Below are 22,688 nucleotides of genomic sequence, written 5' to 3'. Positions count from 1 at the left end.
TAAAATAGAGTGAACTGAAGCAATTATAAATATCTTACATGAGTAAACAAGACAGTTACTTATCTTCTGAATAGCCTTTTTCTGTCCTTCATGAAATTCTGATTATTTGTTGCATGTTATTTTTTAAAACCACACTGAATGTTTTACTTACAATGCATAGAAGAACAATTCTACATTTCTGTTAATTTTAAACAAAGCTACTGAGTATCTAATTTAACTCCTGTGCAGTTCCGAGAAGATGCATTATTTCACTGATTTGCAGTTTTGAACAAAAAGCATGCAGCATCAGCATGCAAGATGAGAAGGTCAACAAAACAGAAACAGAAATATTAATCAAAACTGCTAGAATGAATTCAGGTTTGCCTACAGCAAAACCACAACAGTTTGTACCACATTGTAAAGCTCATTTCCTTCTCTCTCTAAATCTTTTATCTATCTTTGTAATAAGGCATGGTTTCAGTGGTTATAGTACATTTTCCTTTGGTCAGACTACAGCAAGTGGCCAATCTGAGTACAAACCTGAACTCACTGAAGATCTGTGTTTAACTGTAGGAAGAAAATCAGCTCTTTGGATTGTGACAATCATTCTGTTCAGTATGTTTCCTTACATTTAGGGACCACACTGTATCTATGATTCTTTGGGGGTGGGGNAAAAAAAAAAAAAAGAGGAGATGGCACAAAATAGGAATGATTTTGAGAAAGTATATGAAATATTCACGTGCTGCACGTAAGGTCTACAGATCTTCTCCAGAAATCTTTATCTACCATAAGACAATAAAATATTCCATGTCTTCAGATGCTATGAGACTACTGGGAATGCCCATCCCCAAGTCCTAGTGTCTAGTACAGTATAGACTTAAGTGCAAGTCTAGGAATACAGAACTGCTATTATGCACAGATCTACTTCTGAGAGAAATATAGCTAAGAAGAGTTAGAAAAAACCCCATAAGTTATATACATGGGGCTTTAATTAACAGAGGTCATAAATGAAAAGCATATGCAATGCTTATAAAACTAGCTTGAGAAGGGGTATTATATGGATGGAATTCCAAGAATGCCAAAATTATGACTTCTTAAGTCTACTATTATAAAAATAAACCTTGAATCTTGTATAACACTTGTGCCATTCAGTTACAGCAAAATCATTTGTACTAATTCTTCTGGCTTTATTCAGCCAGTTGAATAAAAAAAGTATTTTGTAAGACTAGCGGCAATATCATAATTTAAATCRCAGCATAAATAAAGAATAGAAATATATATTTTGAACAGTTGTTGACTCAACCAATTAATGTGGTTCTGCTTGCTGCTCATAGTAAAGGTAATTATTGAAATATGAGAACCATGGCAAGGAGAGGCAAAAGCATCTGATCAGCTTAGATGCTTCATATAACTCTTTCATCAAKAAAATATACCTCTTTCTTAATATAAAGAATGTCAGTTTTGAAAAGACAGGAATCCTACTGTTGGATTAAATGAAGAAAAACATTTCTCATCTAAACATGTACATGTATTCCCACAATCTGAATTATACAGAACAGCATGAGATTGATAATTTTTTTTCTTACACATATTCTTATCTTGAACATGAATTCTGTTTTGTTGGACTCTCCTGCTTAGAACAAAAGCTATCCCAATATGTAGAATCCTCGGGTGCAATTGGAATACCAGATGCAATTAAGTCTTCAAAAGTCAGTAACATAAACTGCGGTTGATTGAAATCCATGGAATATACCTGAAGAAGATATATAATAGTATTACATGAATGAATGAGCCTCGATTTTCTCCCTGCAGCCTTTGCTGTTCAGTTTAAACTACATATTACTTTCTGAAGAAAGAAAAGTATTCTAATCCAGACCAAAGTCACTGACCCTAATTTAGGTTAGGAGGTAACTAACAGAAACACGTAACAGTACACACAGATGAAATAAAACTTTTCTTTTAGACATAGTTTAGAAAATTGAGAAAACAAGGGATAGAGAATTCTGGAAACACCACAGAATCAATGTTTAAGGTTGTAAAAAAAATAGGGGAAAAAAATACATTTCATTCTACAGCAGATGTGATTGTTTGAAATGATACTGTCAGGATTTATTCTACCAGAGGTATGTTTATTCATATTCTTTTGAACATCAGCAATCACTGGGCTTGTGCATGTACTTGGTTTTCTCACAGAAGCACAAAAAGGACGAAAGTGATCACAACAAACCTACAATTCTCAGTTTTAAATCCAAATTAAGTGCAGGTCAGAATCAGAGAGGTGTGTGTCAAAGTCTCTGCATTAGTTTCATCACTTCAAAGAAATTTATATTTGAAATAAAAAAAGGTTTGCCTTTCTGAGCATGCAGTATGCATCTTGCTGTTATGTGACTAGCAACATAATTTCTTCCAAATAGCAGAGCAAACAGTACAGCTGCATGAATTAGAGACTAACTGATTCTTCCAAGTTTGGCATTTGCGCAAGAAATATTTAATATATTAATGTTTAATATTTGGTAGAAGTCAGCAGGGTTACTCTACAGTTAATCTGAGTATCTCAATTTTTTGATGTAGGCTGAAGATACTGCTAACCTCTTAGAACATGAATACTGATGTCTGCTAATGAAGCTAGGTGAGTAAACAGACAAAATAGCAAAAATCTCTGCTCTCTCTGCTTTACTCTTTGAGAAATAATGTACAGGTAGGAATATATGGAGAGACAATAAAATGGTTGGTGTTTGCCCTAACTGTATAGCAAAACTCTGGAAGTTGTCCAAATATAGATTGAAAGCAAAAATTAATTGAAYTGCCTGTCCCTTTATATCCTCACACAAGGGCATGAGACATTCCTGTTCATCTGGCATTTCAGAAATGAGCCAAAGCTGCAGAAAGTGTCTGAAGCCATGGAATTGACATCATGTATGCATACCAAATACGCACTAAGCCTCCGAGATAAGCAAGTATACAGTTATCAAATCTGGTTTGAACTTGAGTAGACGGTTGCCTGAAGACAATTGTGCTCTAAATTCATCAGTTCTGGTGAAGTTTAGCAACTGATAGACTAAATATGTTTTATAGCAAGCAAATAGGGTAAGGAATTGTTATAAACTTACTGTTATCTTTTGCTGAGACCTGCCTCAGATCAGTAAGAGTCTAGATCTAGGTAAGAGCACAAATAAATGCTCCTTCTGCTCAAGCCAATAGCAATCATTAGTGGACATTTTGTTAAGATTCCTAACACTGTGGAGAATTTAAATCATACTTTATAGAAGATTAGGCCTTCCTGTAAATTACAAGTACTTGCTATCAGATTCAGAGGAAAGTTCTGTGAAAATACATTCTGCAAACAGAGCAGAGAGGGAAGAGACAAGCGTTGACAACCTGAGTAAGAGTGTAATGTCTACACGTTCAATCTTTTTAAAGTAAGATAAAGAAAACTTTTCTCTCTCAACTTATCTAGTAATAGGCAGAATCCTTTTTATGGTTCTCACATAGAGCACCTTACTGTTAGATGGAGTCCTGAAAAGGCACATGGTAAAAGCAGGTGAACTTTTACTTCATTTCATATTTATATTCCTATCAGAACACCAACCTGTCTCACCTAAAATGGCCTTTTTCCAGTGAATCAAGTTAATTAAATTTAAATTCATCACAGATTTGGGTCAGTGGATGAGTACACCTATGAGACACTTCTTGATTAAAAGGCTTATGTAGCCCCACCATAACTCTTAATACATAACAATCCTATTCTTCCTATGATGATTAAAGTACATGATAGTACAGTGATTTTGAAAGCCAATACCTAAAAGCCTGTTTTTTTCTAAGCTATTTAGGCAGTTGCTTTCAGAGGTAGCGGCCTTCTTTTCAGCTCAGACTGACATTTATCAGAATTCCAGCAAGACGACGACACACAGCCCCACTGGGAACTTAGTTATGACTTGTCAAACAGAACACACATTTTCTTAAGAAATGTTTGAACACTGATTTGTCAGAGTAAACCCTCAAAAGTAGTTTGATTTTTTTTTTTAATTTAACCAATACTAGCCACTAACCAATACTTGTCTTCCCTGAAAACTATAGATGTGTAAATGACCACTCACAGCCTTGTATCCATTCAGATTTGGCTCTTTTTCCCCTAGATCCTAATGGAGCCCTTGCAGCTGAATAACAGAAAACAAACTCACTTGTTTTCTTGTGAGTAACTAATGTCACTGACAAATCTGGCAGTTTTTCACACTTTCTTTGCTAACTGTCTGTCATTTGGCTATGACTTGCCAATTTGCCTCAAATTTGACTTCTATTGCTATTTTCACGACTCAAGTCTTTGTTAAATAACACAGAAACTCCTGGAAAGCTTTTAAGTAGCGTTGTTGCTTCACTCAATAAAGAGACTACATGGAATGAAGAACAGAATGAACAATACTGCTGTTGCTCTTGTCTGTTGGTTGTTATTGCTTGTCTCCAGGGTTGTTCTTGTCATAATGACTTTTGAGAGATGGATCTGCTCTGAGATACACGCATTGACAATCCTCCACTAAAATCAACATGATGAAGTGGCATACCAGTTTAGAGTCCAGACTGGTTGACTCTCTTCATTTCCCTCTCAAAACTGTCTTTCCCATGTGAGTATTAGCAGGCCATGATAAAAATCACTTAATCTTCTCTTGAATAAACACACTGAACACATGCATTCTAGATATGACATCTAGAATGTCATATCTGTTATTGTCCTCTGAAACCATCTCATTTAAAGACCTTTTCTGAAACAGGCACAGTAGAATTAGAGCTAACAGTTCACTAAAAGACTGATTAATACTGTGCTCCAGATAATCTCTTATCCTTGCCCCTATATCCAAGATAACACACAGTTTCAGCTACAGCATCAGACTGCAAGCTTATGTCCAAGTGATTAGTTACTAAGACCTGCAAAAGTTTCATAACTCCTTACATGGGAATGCTTCTGTCCATGTATCTCCTGTTTCCCAAGAGCCACTGCAACATGATGATTGTCATCTAATCGGGTCTCCTAGTAAAGACGAAAGATAGCAATGTAAATGTATTTTCTTTGTTTCCAGCAAAGACATGGTTAGAATGCGGTTCAGAACAATAAAAATGCACTTTAAAATAATCACATTAACATAGGTATCAGCAGATTCACTGGAGAGATCAAGGATGCACATACAAGAACAAGTAATCAGGACTGAGCTGGTTACTGTACGTCACCATCATCCCACTGAATTGTAGACATTATATGCAAGTTTATCACCTTAGCTTTCCTTTACCAATCACTTCTAAGTCACAAGCCACACAACCTATTTGAGCTCTTTTCAGAGTAGATTAATTGCGAACTTCTGATGGAAGGTTTTCTAAAGAGTAAGTATAAACTTAAACCAATGACCCTCTCACTCGCAGCTTCAGACATCATGTAAGATCACAACTTCAGATTTCTGATGCAGCAGTCTGAGCATCTCTCTTTGTGAATATGGAGCAGTTTTCAGCAAATATATACTTAATAACTAAGTTTAAAAGTGTCTGACACTTCTTGTGCCTCCCATAAAGACTAAGTAAGATTAAGTAATTAATTTCAGAAGAAATTGATTTTATGTACTGTTTACTCTAAAGTCAAATCATAATTGTCAACTTTAGTTTTTTAAAAGAAAAATGTTTTCCTTATTTCCTTATCCAAAAATGTTCATATTATTTCCTTGGGAACTTTTGAAATCAAGAATAGCTAGAACTTTAACTAGAAAAATGAAGCATTCAGATGTCACCAAATCTGAAAATAAATACTTAGATACTAGATATATGAGCTACTAGTCTGGATTCTCTTCTGAGAGAACACCTCCAATTTTCACTTGGGAAATACCCTGACCACACTACATTACTATACAAAGAAATACAATGTACTCTCATTTCCTCTAAAAAGAGTGGTAAATAATAATAATAATAAAAATAAAATAATAATAATAAAAAACCCTAGGTAACATATCTTAAAAAAAAATTAAATCTGCATTAGACATCTCTACAGTTCATTTACCATACAGGATTTTCAAAGACTTTAGTTGCAAAGATGCTATTTTTGTGAATCCCAACAGCCCAATGCCAGGTGCCCACTCAGTGCAGCCCAGCCAAGACGGCAGTTACTCTGGGTCCATAGATCAGGACAACCATAAGTTTGGGGAAGATGCGAGTGGTAAAGATGCGAGTGTCTTGGCAGATATGTGCTGGGGTGGAATTGGAAGTGTCTTTTTACTTTGATCTCTTCAGTATCTAAATCATACTTATTTGACAGATTTAGCAGTGATCTTTGTCTCCCTCATCTTCCCCAAGCTAAACCAATATATGGGAGTTTATGTTGTTTTACCTTTCTTCAAAGTGCTAGAAATAAAATGACTATTTCCATTCTGTCTATATTGGGAGAAATATTTCATACACATGAGAAAAACAAACCTAAAGTATAAACTGTATTTCATATGACTACAGGAGCTACATGTGTGCTGAAAAGAAGTCAGACAGAAGGACTTTAAATTCAAACTGAATGAAAGCTAATAATTTGTACACATCACATGCATTTCTATAACTTCCTAGAAAATAAAAAGTTTTTTCTAAAAAAATTAGCTATTTGACGAACCACTGCTAAACGATTTACGTAGTTCTAGAGTGGCAGATTGTGTTTGTCTGTACTGTCAAATAACTAGATATAGTTTTTATCATTCCATTTTCCTCCCTTCTTTCACTTTTTACATGTCCTAGATGTGAAAGACCAATGATATTAAAATACACGTCACAGTACATTCAGCACTGGCCTACTTTTGTAGTTGGAAATCTGAAAAACTACTGTGTTAGAGTTTTAAACTAAATGCACATAAATTTATGCTTGTGAAATTTACACAGACAAGATGTAATGCATACATGTAATGCAACTGGCTGATAAACATAGTACAGCAACATATAAGAGTTTTTAAGTTATCTAATAAAATCATTTTGTCAGCTCAAAGTTGCATTTAACAGGAGGTGACTCTTTGGATAACCAGGATTGTTTCCCTGCCACAGAGACCCCATCCAATAGATAATGAATAAAGTTCCATTTCATTTGCTTTATGAATTCCCAGTGCGTCAGAGGTCACAAAACAACTCTCAGCATCTTACGATAAAGAAACTATGCCCTTCATTTTACCTGCAATACTTCAGAGAAAGATAACGCGCCCCAAAATGTGGGAGGAGGAGAAGAGCCTTCCTGGCCTCTGCTTCTGGCCAGCAATACCTTAGGATATGGTGTTCACACTAAATAAATCATAAGCCTCAGAAACTCAGCTTGCTTCCATATTCATCTAGAGATATTGGTACAATAAATAATAAATTAAAAATCATACTTATATGTAAATAGATGATTATGCAAAAGGAGGAGGACAACCACACAGGAATCCCTCTGAGGTACAGGACTTTAAAATTAATTTTTAAAAAGATTCCTCTCTATAAAACAGAAAGAAAGGAAAAAAATTTTTTTTTTTTTGTTTCTGAGCAGAACCACAATGTCACAYGAACTGCTCCACCTACAGGCATTACAGACCTGTAACAACCTCATCTGAAAGGCACAGAAGAATATGATTAGATTCAAATCATTCTGGACTTACTCTGCAGGAGGCTTAAAAAAAACTCCCATACTTTCCCAGTCAGCAAAACCGCTTTCTTAGTTTTTGAAACAAAAGTTTTGATTTCTATTTATTTCTGACAACACAACAAACTTCACTTACTGAGGGGTGAGATACACTTTGTATCCCAGTAACAATTACTAAATATGTTCCAAATTGACCCAGAGAATTCCACTTTGAAACACATATTCTGGAAGTAGTGTGTTTGTGTACAGACAACCCAAGCAAACATTACTCTGAAAAAAGCGCCGAACAATTATTTGCATAGCAGCAGTGACGTCAACTTGATTCTCAAACACTGAGTGAAGTTTAGAATAAACGAGACTGCTGGCTTTATAACCTGGCTGTATCAAAACTGACGTAGGCACCAAAACACACGACAGCAAAACAGATCTCTCTGGATAGCAAACCGGTATCAAGATACCGGCCATAATAATCACAGTATTTGCCAAAATCAATAGGTGTAAGTCATCATTTAACAAATTTTAAAACAGAAATCTTTTTCTTTTCCCATAGTAGCCATAAAATCCTAGAGTGCAGAGCTGTTGTGAGGTACAAGCATTTACTAATACGAGTTGGATACACCAAGTAATGATTGCTCCCATTCTACCCTGAAGATAACAGCAATCAAATACGATTTGTTTTTATGAACAACTCCATTGCCAAGACATGCAATGCAACTACCCACAGCATCTGACTGCACCATGAAGCTTAAGAAACCTCTCTCTACATGCACACACAACACACCACCTTCAAACAAGCCCCGCAGTCCTCCTCACTGGTGAGAGCAGAGAGAGACCTCTACTACAGTACGATCTAACAGTCAAACTTTGTTGACTTCGTATAATCCTTCTATCTTCAACACAAACTRTAACAAAATACATCATCACATAAAGTTTCTCCATCATAACTGGAAAGGTTCTATTGAAATAGTTCTACTGATAAGTAAYCTAAAATATTCTACCCAGACTAGAATCCTCAGAAAATTACATGCATCTTATCGGTATTTTTTTTCCCCAATTTGGAATTAGAATATTAAGAAGAGCCGTATAGTTCATGTTATATTAATGTTCATTTTCACATTTGGCATATAATAAAACACACTAAGCCTGAGCTGCATAAACTGGATTTTATAATAGAAACAATTAATAAAAGTGTCATGCTTTCAAACACAGGCTTATTTGGTCAGTTTTTTTCATAGGGATGCACCTTACTCTTAAAATCTCTGTTCAAATCTGTATCATTAAAAAGAATTAAGAAAAATTTTCTAAGACATTTCTACATGCTGACTAATAACCTGGCAAAAATAAAGCAAGATAAAGTCTTCAATTTTCAGCTAGTTTAATAAATAATACTAGATGTTTTATCCAAACTGTGCCCTGTGCCTTAAGCCATCATGGCTACTACTGTTTTTGATGTACAGCAATTTGATATGATTCACTATACAAAGCCTATTTTACAGCTGTTACAAGATCTGATTTATTCCTATATAAATATTATATAGAAGAAAGAGAATAGAAGGATCAATTCATAAAGACTGGCTTGAAATCTGAAAACAGATGCTTAAACACAAGTGCACTTTTCACATTCACAGTCATTGTTTTGTCCCCCTCCCCCCAATTGGTATTGAACACAAATTTTGATATTTCAATAGTTGTCAAATGGAATGATCATCTGGAAGCCTACTTTAATATAAAGCTCTATGACTAAGAGGTTCTAGGTATAGAGACTAGGTATGACTAGAAGGAGAACCAAAGGAAGTTCTGCAGTTTGTCTTAACAAATTATGGGTGATATCTCAAAAATAGTTATTATTGCACAATGAATTTTATTACTGAGGCAAATCAGACATTCACTTAGTATGAAATGAAATAAGCAGCAAGTCAAGTTTATTCACAGAAAATTCCACCTCTGATATGAGCAAGCTTCATTCTCATTGCGAACAATTTCAGTCTGTTCAGGGTCAACTTTCACTTGCGTTAATTCACTAGTATTTCTCCTGACTTTTTCGGCAGGATGAGGTGGTAAATCTCTTTCTAGCCTTTATGCTATTAAGTTCTTTTTAATCACCTTACTCAGTATTCTCAGAAGGATATTTCAGAATATTTTTTGGAATCTAAATGGATTAAAAAAAAAATTACTTCTCTCCTGTTGTTTTGATAAATCACGCTCTCTTTAAAAGAGAGAGTTTTTTTTCCAAACTATGAGATAATTGGATTTTAATRAGCTTTTCTCCCTCTTTGATCATCTCCTATCACAAAGGTATAAACAAATCTAAAAAAAAAAAAAAGCCTGCCAGGCTATGACATTTTTCATTTGATAAAAAAAGTTCACTCAAGTGAACTCAGCAAAGCAAGAAACATAAGGAGAATATTGTATCAGTAATGTGCAGGTGATTCTCAATGATTTCTCCCTAGTGACTCTCCCATATTTCTCAAAATTATTGTTTTCAGTTAACAAGTCATTTCAAGAGTTTGCCATGTGCAAATAATTAGGAATGTTTCCTCTAATCAAAGAAAAACATAACTTCTGTATGTAAGAAAATGGGGCATAAAATTAAAAACAAACTGGAGAGAAAGAGGGAGTATATGTGTGTGTGTGTGTGTGTGTGTGTGTGTGTGTGTGCATATGTATATATACATATGCACACACACACACACACACACACACACACACACACACACACACACAAGTAAGAAGGAGATGAAGCAACATTTAATTTTAGGTTGGAGATGGATAATTGAAAAGTTAATTATTTTTTCAATTTAATTTTAATTAACGCCAATATTTTAATTTATACCCAACTGAGCTAGTATTTAAATGAAACTTCATAACAAATCCTTTCTCTGAAATACTGTAATCTGTCTGTTTGTAAGGGTGTGCTGTTGGGAAGTAGGGGTTGAGCATGGGAGAGGAGACATTGCTCAGACAAAAATTAAATTAAGCTTCTAGGAGCAATTACTAAGTAATAAGGAAAAATCAAATAATTATAAAGYATTTAAATAATATAGGAAACTATTTGCATCATCATCTTCAGGCTATTTTAGTCAACCTACCACAGACGTGATTTTGAAGACTGAAATTAGGCATTCCAGCAGTCAATTAAGAGAAGTAACTGCCTCCTTGACAATGATATAGTATTAATATTAATGTGRAAGACATTCTGTTACAAGACATGTCACAATCTTTTCTAAGATTTTTTTTCACCAGTCTGTTAATCTAATTAATGAATTTCATGACATGCTTAGTTCCCAGAGAGTATGGCAATATAAGCAAGAGAGCTGATTCAGTACAAGAAAACTTTTAAAATAATACTAATCCAAATGTGATTAGAGATGTCCAAAGCAATAAACTGTGAAGAGGTCAACTTATGCCATAAATTAAGTGTTACTGGTACATGCACTCTTGTTTACTCCACGCATACCATACATATACTTTCTATACTRTGAACAGGCATAAACCAGAAATCTGTCATTAAAACAAACTCTACCAGAACAGTTGTTTACAACATTGTACATGTTTTAAAAATATAAACATTTCAATTTTAAATGGAAGCTGACTACACTTACTGGAAAGTGCACTTAACTGTTCTGTGAAGTAGAACTGCAAGGTACATACACTTTGAATTGCAAGTCTGCTGCACAAAATTAAGGCAGACAGAGATAGACACAAAGTGGAACAAAGACAGCTTTACAAGCAATTTTAAAATCAAAATGTCTCTTGTCTTTCTTCCTTGAAGTGGTTAACCAGAAGTTTCTCTGGGGGGTACAGAACAGCCCTCTTTTTTTTCAGCTTGGTTTCTTAGAATAATTAAATAATACATGATCACAATTATCTATTAGTTCTCTCTCTCTCTCTCTCTCTCCATTCTTTAAATTGCATAAGAATCCATTATCATTTTCTTGTTGAAGGATATATGTTTGATCCTTAAGTCTCAACAAGTATAGATGGGTGGGTGAGTAGGTGTGTACAACCAGATAGAAGATTGAGCACATATTAGTGTTCCAGTTAAGCAAAAGCAAGATTTTTGTATCCATCCATTCTCACAGATAGCAGCCAATCAGTATACTGTAAGGACGCTTCTTGTCCCTACTAGCAGGTAGAAACAACAATAGAAATTGAAGACACTTCCTTCATTTCAAACCTTTAACATAAACCCTAACTGATGGAACTGATTAATCATTAGCCCCATTCTAGACCATCTGATGAAGAACTTTAAAATCTCAGACACCATTCAGAAGTCAGCCCTGAAACTGCTTCAGTGAATTTCCCTAGGATGAATTTTACCGAGTTCAAAACATAGATATTCCAAGAAAAGAAAAAGTAAAAATTCATTATAATGAATGTACTCTAGGGTTTTTTTTGTGATCAAGTGTCAAGAATATCTTAAAATGCTACAAATTTATATTCTGTTTTAATTTATGCCTTTTCCATAGGTTAACAGAATAAAGGTGTAAAGCTTCAGTAAAAAATGAAACGTGCAATGCAACTATAAGGTTAAGATTGAGAGTAGTCATCACTGTTAAAAAGTTTAGCTTAAAAATTTCTTACTTCAAAAGTCCATTCTTCTTCCTCTCCATCCAGCAGCATTTTTGTCTCCTGATATACCTTCCCTATTTCCAGTTGCAGTGGGGATACATTAAATTCAATTCTTTGCAAGTTGAAGCCAATTCCAACTCCAATAGCTTTTAAGAAGCTCTCCTTTAGGGCCTGTAAGAGAGAGATATTTTAGTMATACTGACTGTTTCTTATCTAACCGATCTACAAGCTTTACTTCTGAGCAGTGACTGTAGGCCAAATAAATTTAAGACTTACATCTCTGTAAATGTGAGGGTAAGCTGATATAATTATCAAGAGGAAAAAGTATCAGCATTGCTAATACCTGACTCATTGTGTTATAACGAGCACGCAACTGGAATTACTAAGTGTCACATACAGTTATCAACCTTCTTGCTTTGTTCTGCTATGCATTTAAAACTAGTCATAAATCCTTCTAGAAACTTCAGCTGTAGTATGGTCAATTTCAAGATATTCTTACATTATAGAGACAATCTCCACTTGACCAGACAACTATAAATGTATACAATTTTACTATCATGAAAATAACAATATATCAAAGCATCATTAGCAAGTTGCAGTTTAACAGAAAATAATGTATTACCCAGTGCCGATGAAACATATCCAGCTGCATCCATTCATTATTCATAGACCTGATTACGCTCCATTCTGTCTCAGTAAACTGTCGTTTCATAATGCGAAAGAAATTTGGTATTGAGCTACTACCTATAAATTASAAGAATATATTTACAAAAATTTTAATGGCATAATAATAAGTGAATGAATTACTCATGTTATTTCTCAAAGAAATAACTCACTTGCAAGAAAAAAGATTATGAACCAGCTCTGTTCTAAAATATAAACTTACACTATACAGCTTTAAAGCAGTGAGTAGATGCTGATGACAGTTCAGGACAAAGTAAGTATTTAAAAACCATTCCTACAGTAGAAGTACATTACAAAAAAAAAAAGTAAAAATGAAAGTCAAAGATATTCCATATTTTCAGAATCTAAAAAGACAGTATTTAACCAGTGCTAACTTTATGATCACAGTCAGCTATAAAAAGTAACTTATACAGTCTTCTGCATTTGACTGGTTGATCTAATAACATTTTATAGAACAGCATGCTGCCTGTCAGAATTCATCAAGCTATTCTGCCTCCTGCCTTTGAGTGCTGGGGATCTGAAAGAAGAGATTTTAAGCACATGTAGCAATACAATCTTCCAAATTTATTATGTGCATAGTAAATCTTTTAACTTATTCCACAAGGAAAAGGCGGGGAAGGAGATGCCTATGATCACATAAATAAAAATATTCAGAAACTGCCCCCCYCAATCCTTAGGTTAAATTTAAACCTTACCTAAGTACAGTAGTGTATTTCAGCAGCAGGTCTTCAGGGGCAATACCACTTTGCACTACCAATCTCAATTTACTTTGCGGAAGACACAATAAAGACTAGTTATACTGATCAATGGTATTTCTACAACACACTGGAAGCTATGGACCTCATTACACACTTAACTTACCACCTACAGCCTGTATCATTGATCAGCATACCATGCAATCTGTCCCATACAGCTTACAGTTAGTAAACAGACAATGACGGGGATGATCAAACAAACTGCTTTCTTAGTGGGGATGATCAAAGTCTGGTTAGAAACAATTCTACATACTGAGAGAAATTTTGATAGGTTGTGCAGTGTTCTCATTAAAATAATAGCAGCCACATTCAATCCAAAATATATTATCTCCTTCCAATTCTACAACGTTTCAACTCATCACTACATTCTTGCTTCATCAAGATAGTGACCGTTTCTGGTTCTGCCAGTGGTTCTGAGAGACCAGGGCAAGTCATTCTCTTTCTCCGAATTTGTGTCCCCTATCTTAGACCAGGGATAAGGTTACCAACTCTTCTTTATAAAGTGGTTTTCTTCTACAGGTATCAAAGTGCTATTTAAACAAAAAAAGGCACTGGTAGCAGTAATAATGGATCTGAATGAATTAAGGTCATACTAAAGCACATATTCAGGTTTTCTGACTTTTTTTTTTTTCCTTTCCAGATCATATTACGAAACACAATCTGACATACTGTACACATCATGGCAGTGACATCTCTAATGCTTTCAATTTCAGTTATAGATCACAGTGAAGAAAGTCTCAAGACAGAAATTGTGCTGACAGTTGCAGCAATCAGGCAATGGAATGATTCAGAACTATCAGGACTGAACCGATTTTCCTTTCAGGAGAAAATTATCATATCAGAAAAGAAAACCAATTGTAATGTCAAGAATGTTTTGATGCATGACCTAGGTAGGACCTAGGACATCTACTTAAATACTCCAACTTCCTTAAAACAATGGAAAAAGCACCCCAGCATTGTTCAGCTTGGAAGGAAGATTATTGTCTTTTATCCTGCTGAGTTCGTAGCCTATCTTACGATTAAGAAATTGTACTAACATCTGCTCCTAACACTCCACTGAAAGTCACTTTTTGCTCTCAAATATTTAAAGTGGTCATAGGGAAATAGCCTTCCCACATAATTCAAATTACAGGCCTAGAAACCTAACCTTGAAACATTCAAGAACTTCTTGGTGTTCTTGAACAGGAAGGTGTGCCCTTCCTGCTCAGAGTCCTAACTGCTCTCAGAGACTTCTCCTGTTATTTTCTTTCAATAATCCATGGCTCTTCACACCATAAGAGAAGACTTCCACCACCTAGTGGCTTGAAATGGCTTGCCTTGTCAGAGTCCCTCCTCCAACCAAACCTTATCTCACTATGTGAGTGCAGTGCACACTTATTTGGTATACACTTAGTATATCAAATAGTTAAAACACATGCACCACAACCTTTTCACTCCTTACCCTCTTGGCTCCTAGCTTTCTGCACCTGTTCAGTTACCCTTCCCTGATATGCTTCTTAACACTCATTTTCAAGTTTCCACACTACTTTCTYCTCCCTTATATCTGTTTGCCACTTCCTTACTCCGAAAAGCTCAGGAAACACTTCCCCAGCAACTGTTCTCCCTCCCAGTTTCCCTCTTAAAATTGCTCAGTTGTTTCCCTCTCAGGAATGGATCAGAAGACAGGAGTCAGGACTATTATTCTCAACAAATTACTAGTAGTACCATAGCCTCCTCAGTCTCTCAGTGTCTTCATATTTGTTTGATTATCAGAGAGGTAGAATCATTGAATCACAGAAACGTTTAGGTTAGAAGGGTCCCCTGAAGATCATCTGCTCCACCCTCCTGTTGAAAATAAGGTCTTACATTAGGTTATCATACAATTAATAAGGTTGGAAAGGGCCTCTGGAGATCATCTAGTCCAACCTCCCTGCTCAGCAGGGTCACCTGGAGCATGGTAGACAGGGTTGCATCCAGGTGGGCCTTGAAGATCTCCAGAGAAGGAGACTCCACAACCTGTGCCCTGACTCTGGGCAACCTGTGCCAGGGCTCCGTCACTCTCACAGGGAAGAAATTCCCCCTCACGGTCAGGCAGAACTTCCTGTGCTTCAATTTCTGCCCACTGCCTCTTGTCCTGTCACATGGGACAACCTCCCTCAACCTGCTGGCAACAGTCTTTCTAATGCACCCCAGGAGACCATTGGCTTTCTTGGCCACAAGGGCACATTGCGGGCTCATGGTCAATCTGTCATCTAGGTCTCCCAGGTCTTTCTCTGCACAGCTGCTCTCCACAAGGTCAGCCTCCACTTTGTCCTGGTGCCTAGGATTATTTTTCCCTAGGTGCAGGACCCTGCACTTGACCCTGCACTTGACCTTGTTGAACCTCAGGAGGTTCCTCTCCGCCCAGCTCTCCAGGCTGCCCAGGTCTCTCTGAAGGGCAGCACAACCCTCAGGTGTGTCAGTCCCTCCTCCCAGCTTGGTATCATCAGCAAACTTGCTGAGGAGGCACTCTGTGCCCTCATCCAGGTCATCGATGAAGAAGTTGAACAGAATGGGACGCAGGACTGAGCGTTAGGGGACGCCACTCGCCACAGGCCTCCAACTGGACTCCACGCCACTGATGACAACCCTCTGAGCTCTGCCTTTCAGCCAGTTCTCAATCCACCTCACTGTCCACTCGTCTAACTCAAAGGTTATCTTTGGACTTGATTATTTCTAGTGAGGGAGATTCCACCACTCCTCCGGGCAATCTATTCCCATGTTCAATCTTTTTCATGGTGAAAAAAATGTTTCTTTTATCCAGACAGAATTTCCCCTGAGGTAGCTTGTCCCTGATGCCTTTGCTGTCACTGTGCACTTTTGGGAAGATTGTCACATCACCTTCACCTGTCACCTACAGCTGCCTCCTAACTACTGGGAGATTGTGATTAGATTCTAAACTACCTTGGAAGGTAGTGATCTTCCACTAAAGCACCTTCAGTTGTCTCTCATAAACTGGGGGATAGGGATACCAAAACYAGAAACAGTAGAAGGTTGGGGGTTTATTTATTTTAGATACCACCTTTTTTTGCTTTTATTCTTAGATAAAAAGCTCCAAACCCACTCACCTCCATGATTTACAAAAGCTCCTTCCCAAAGGATGAGAACAATTCCCATATAGTAATTATTCAGTTAATTTAGAAATGTAAACTTAAAATTAACTCCCATTTGTCAAACCTGTTTCAGAAATAAACTTACTTTTTAACAGTTATACAAATACTTGGACTTTTCAACTATTTTCAGTTACTAATAATTATTAATGCAACTAGATAAACACACTGCTAGAAAGAATGAACTGCAATATATCTACTTCATTATAAAGCAATCTATGCATTTAAATTAACCCTGATTATTTTAAAACAAATTATTAATTTTAATAAAATATATGCAGTAAAAATGCTTTTGCCTTATAAGTATAATGTAATTTTATCCTAAAAAGCAGTAAAGGAAATTAAAGGATTTTAGAAGAGTGTCTAGAAAAAAAAAAAGTTAGGTTTGGTTTCATATATGCTGTAAGAAACCATATATTGTAGAAGGTAAGAAGAACAATCAATTCAAGATTAACTTATTAAAAGTTATCTTCTTCCTTAAACTGGGCACCATCTTAATTTAAATATAGGAATTCTCTCTGTTAAGATTAGCTTTCTGCCTTTGACAATAAAAATAAGTCTTACTTTTGAGAACATTGCAGTTCATAATAACCCAAATGCTGGCTTACAAAGTAATTAAATTGCATCATTAAAAAAAAACTTTAGTTATTCCTGTATGCATATTTTAGAACTAACAGTTATTTTTGATATTATATACAGTCTCATCTCTAGAGATGATCATTAGAGAAATATCAAAAGACAAGCTACTGCAAGCTACTGGTTACTCACCTTGGAGTGAGGTTCTTCACTGAACAACTAACTTCCTATCCTGTTGGTAACTAAAACCTAACTATCTTCCCTTCTGGTGTTCTTTTTTAATCTTTTTTCTTCCTTCCTCTCTTTCTTCTTCTCTCCGAGAAGTCTACAAAAAGTGCTGGACATACTTGCTAATCTCAAAGCCTACTCTGTAAATTTTAAGTGAAGTAAACAAAACACTGGCCTCAGTATTTTGATTATCTTTGTGAACTTGCAGTATTTTCTGCACAGAAACCACAAAGACCAAGTAACAGAATCAGAAAGAAACTGGGAACACAAGCTGGAAGTTTGGTAACACCTTCCTTGAGGAAATAAAAGCATGACAAAGTAGCACTTACATGAGTTATTGCAGAGACGTAAGAAATTATTCCAGAAGTATCTTTAAAAGTTTCAGAGGATCCGCCCTCACATACGGTTATAAAAAGACTAGCATGAAAAGTATTTAACATAAAAATCACGTAACATGAAACAAACATTCTCATTAACATGTCAGATTTTGGCTGTGACAATCTTTACCTTTTGACTTTTGATAACTAAGTAAAATGTGACTTCAGTATCTATTCTTCACCATGCTGTGATTTCTTCTCCCCTATAAGATGATACCAATGCTCTGAAAGTAATCTGGCTGCAGTGTGTATGTGTACACACACACACAGAGTTATGCAGATAAAATTCTGATTAAATAAATGCTTTTAAATCCTTAATGTATACAAACTAAAACTGAAGTATTTTTCTTAGAGCAGATTCTAAGAAAATTCTCTCAAGAAAAGATCTATGAACTGGAATAGCACAATACAGAAAGACTGACGGTAAATTTTAAAAATAGATCTTCTGAAGGAAGAAATGTTTTAACTGTAATGCACACATACAATAAAAATAATTTCAGGATTTTTGTCCTTTTAGATTCAATCAATAATGATAAGGCCAGGTTCTCATTCAGACTTAATCTACCTACACTACTGTTCCTTATTTAACTCAGAAATATAGGAAAAAAAAAAAAAGATTTCTTTAGGATACGCCTATGTAAGGTGTAGAAAACTGCATGTCTGATCTGGTTGTATTTCTAAACATCCACATAGTAACAAACTCCAGAGCAGAAGCCACACAGCTGGATTTACACAGCAATAGGCTCTATCTAATATAATTTAGCACTGCCTTCCCGTGGTTCAGGATTAAAAAGGTAAATTTTGAGCAGCAATATTTGTTGAAGATACCACTACGAGGAAAAACTCCACAAAATGCTCAAAACTATTTTTCAAATATTTCTTTTTGCAAACCAGATCTACAGCTGCTCAAAAATCACAATTTAGATTCTGATCCAAATAAATCCAGTGCACTTAATCTTGCCTGAGTGGACGAGTGCAACTTTTTTCCTATACATACTATGTGTTTCAGAAAAGATATTTATGTATGTAAATCATTTATTTAAACTAGTGAGCATCAGGAAATTGCGTGATATTTATCCGATTGTTTAGGCATTTAACTAGGTGAGGAATCATCATTGAAACAGGATAAAATCCATTTTGTGATTTTAGGCATAAGTAAGAGAGATGAGATACATTTTCATACGAGATTTGAAAAACAAATGGGATTAGAAGCAGAGAAAAAACAGGAAGCTTGCTCCATAGACGGCTAATGATTAATGGGAAAAGATGTTTACCCAACCATCTACTAAAACTCCATGAAAGATGAGACACTCAACTTTTGCCATTTTCTCTCAGAGAAAAAAAGTAATGGTGATAGGAATAGACCTGTGAAAATGCTGGATAAGGTTTCTTAAAGAAGCAAAAAAAAAAAAAAAAAAAAAAAAAAAAAAAACGAGAGAGAAAAATGCTGATTTAGATTCTATGGGAATTCAGAGAGCAGATTTCAGCAGATACAAAACCGAGCCTGTGGTACAAAAATTACTAAAATGGCACTAGAGTAGGAGGAGGAAGGATGAGATTTTAGAATTAAAAATAAAACCAAAATTACCTGAGTCAAGAGGAATGATGAAAATGAGATAAAACTGTAATTAGATGAATTTCAGAGTGAGAAAACTCTAATAAGTTACAGGAAAAGTTCTATCAAAAATCTAACAATTTAAACTTTAAAACTATTTCCAAGGGTAGGTATAAATACTTCCGACTCATTGTTGCCACTTAATTTCCTAACTTACAACATGCTGCCCAAACATTCGTATGACTTATGATAAATTTTGAAATAAAGTAAATTTTAGTTTTCTTTGTAACATTCAATCAGAGTAATATTCCCCTCTCACTTCACGAGAAAAATCACGATTTTCTTTTTTTGTCCGATGAAGATTAACATTTAAAAGTAACCTCTTACTCTCTACATGAATTTCATCACAAATCTGTATCTTGCTTGAAAAATGATGGAACAGACAACCTAATGGAGAAATGCTAAAATAATGCAAAAAATAAAGTTTGTAATCTACAATAACTTTTATCTGAAATATATCTGAAGATTTTCCCCAAATTACTCAAGCAGAACTAAGAACTAAGTGCAAGAACAAAATTCTTTCATAACTTTCCCAGTTATGTCAGCCAGTCAACCCCCTCAACAAATAACTAAGAATTCCACAGTATGTACATTAAAGTACAATTCAAAAGCACAGTACTAAGAAAATTAAACCCATTACTTGAAAGAGAACATCAGGAGAAAGAAACATGAAAGAGGAAGAAGAAAAAAAAAAAAAAAAAAGATTTAAAGCCAAGCAGGCAAAAATTAGATAACGAGATCCGAGGACAGCTACAAATAACTTGCTTCTCAGTAAGTTCGAAAGGCAGTTCAGCTGTGCAGTACTACTAGAGCCACTGAAGAGTCTCAATTGTTAACAGACAAGGATAACATCAGCTGGAATATGAAAGAATGTTTTGGCTTGATACTCACATGAGAGGCTAGAGGTTTTATCCTTGAGAATAGGATATATATTCATAGTTTCTTCTTTAACCTACAGGCAGTGAAGTCTCCCCTCTGTGACTACATAATAATGCAGATTTGAATCCAGAGTAATTCACAGAGGAAACTAAATGAAAAATTAGCACAGCTATAAAAATAATTAGCTTCATTTATATAAGCGTGTATGTGTGCCCACGCGCACACACACATACACTCTCTGGTAATAAAATTTAAAGCATATTAAATCCTTAAAAATATAACTTGTAAGTAATTTTTCAAAGTCTATGATATATTTCCACTTTTTAAGTATCTAATACAAAAATTAAGTTTCCTTACTAAATTAGAAGTATATGATACCCTGGAAACTCCAGAAAGAGTGAAGAAAATAAAATAGTGAATGATACTAGAAAAAACAAAATCTGTATTAAAGTGTGTGTATATACACATATATATAGGAATATACTTCAAAAAATACTATCTATTTATATGTAGAGATAAAATAATATTTATTTCCTGCCTATGGCATCTAGGTATTTATTTTAGTAATAGTTTATAAGACTAGGCGAAAAATCTGCTTTGCATTTTCCCTGAACAGCAGAAATCCAGGCCAGCTATAACAGACTGGTTTTAAAAATCTGTAGGAGAGAATTAAAGACAAAATACATGCTTTATTCTCTAGTCCTATTTCATAAAATACTTTAGAATAGTAGATAAACGCAGGGTAGTATTTTTTCATTCTTCTACCTGATTAAAAAAAAAAAAAGGCCTAGCAAACAGTATTTATCATAGAATCATAGAATCAGTAAGGTTGGAAGGGACCTCTGGAGACCATCTAGTCCAACCTCCCTGCTCAGCAGGGGCACCTACAGCATGGTAGGCAGGGTTGCATCCAGGTGGGCCTTGAATACCTCCAGAAAAGGAGACTCCACAACCTCTCTGGGCAACCTGCTCCAGTGCTCCATCACTCTCACAGGGAAGAAATTCTCCCTCACGGTCAGGCAGAACTTCCTGTGCTTCAATTTCTGCCCACTGCCTCTTGTCCTGTCACATGGGACAACTGAAAAGAGTTTGTCCCTGTTCCCTTGACACCTTCCCTTCAGGTACTTGTACACATTGATAAGATCCCCCCCTCAGTCTTCTCTTCCCCAGGCTGAACAGGCCCAGCTCTCACAGCCGTTCCTCATAGGGCAGGTGCTCCAGCCCTCTGATCATCTTTGTAGCCCTGCACTGGACTCTCTGCAGTAGCTCCACATCTCTCTTGTCCTGGGGAGCCCAGAACTGGACACAGGACTCGAGATGAGGCCTCCCCAGGGTTGAGGAGAGGGGCAGGATCACCTCCCTCCACCTGCTGGCAACAGTCTTCCTAATGCACCCCAGGAAACCATTGGCTTTCTTGGCCACAAGGGCCCATTGCTGGCTCATGGTCAATCTGTCATCCACCAGCACTCCCAGGCCCTTCTCTGCAGAGCTGCTCTCCACAAGGTCAGMCCCCAGCTTGTACTGGGGCCTAGGGTTATTTTTCCCTAGGTGCAGCACTCTGCACTTGACCTTGTTGGACCTCAGGAGGTTCCTCTCCACCCAGCTCTCCAGGTCTCTCTGAATGGCAGCACAGCCCTCAGGTGTGTCAGCTACTCCTCCCAGCTTGGGATCATCAGCAAACTTTCTGAGGAGGCACTCTGTCCCCTCATCCAGGTCATTGACGAAGAAGTTGAACAGGATGGGATCCAGGACTGAGCCCTGGGGGACGCCACTAGCCACAGGCCTCCAACTGGACTCCACGCCACTGATGATGACCCTCTGAGCTCTGCCCTTCAGCCAGTTCTCAATCCACCAATAAAATATATTTTATTTATAGGAAAATAAAAGATAACCAGATTTAACAACTATGTAAATTATGATGCTATCAAGAGGGAAGAATACTATCCACAGAACTGAGAGAGAAATCCTTGGACTGTCCTTTCATGTTTATACTACAAGAACCACCAGGTCAACCATAAATTAGTTTAGGTATTACCATGTACACTTAAGAAGGCAGCAAGTAATATTTGAGTCTCACTTTGCCTGGAGTTATTAAAACAGTGACATAGTTCCTCCAAATATTGAGAAAATTATGACTGACTTGACTTAATTCAGTTCACAGTCTTCAAATTATCAGGTTTTGGTTCAGATTTAAGCTAACTAGGTTATATCAGGGTCTATATCCAAACTAGGAAAGATGGTGGCTAAAAGCTACTATTGTCAGCTCACTGATCATCTAAT

General features: G+C 36.1%; 1 protein-coding gene across 1 annotated transcript in view; it reads right to left on the bottom strand.

Moving 5' to 3' along the window:
- Positions 1-1,165: 1,165 nt before the first annotated feature.
- AASDHPPT (aminoadipate-semialdehyde dehydrogenase-phosphopantetheinyl transferase) overlaps positions 1,166-22,688 on the bottom strand; it is a 28,991-nt gene continuing 7,468 nt past the window's right edge. Inside the window, exons 3-6 of the mRNA XM_085309042.1 lie at positions 12,789-12,910; positions 12,179-12,337; positions 4,925-5,002; positions 1,166-1,732 (exon numbers count right to left, since the gene is read on the bottom strand). Coding sequence (XP_085165168.1) covers positions 1,574-1,732; positions 4,925-5,002; positions 12,179-12,337; positions 12,789-12,910 — 518 coding nt within the window. The 3' untranslated portion in view covers positions 1,166-1,573. The remainder of the gene's footprint in view (positions 1,733-4,924; positions 5,003-12,178; positions 12,338-12,788; positions 12,911-22,688) is intronic.

The sequence above is a fragment of the Rhea americana genome, unplaced genomic scaffold (genome assembly GCF_003343005.1).
Source record: "Rhea americana isolate MKP2758 unplaced genomic scaffold, rheAme1 scaffold_29, whole genome shotgun sequence".
Classification (NCBI taxonomy): Eukaryota; Metazoa; Chordata; class Aves; order Rheiformes; family Rheidae; genus Rhea; species Rhea americana.
The sequence above is the reverse complement of the archived record's forward strand: the minus strand, read 5'-3'. Positions and strand labels throughout refer to the sequence as shown.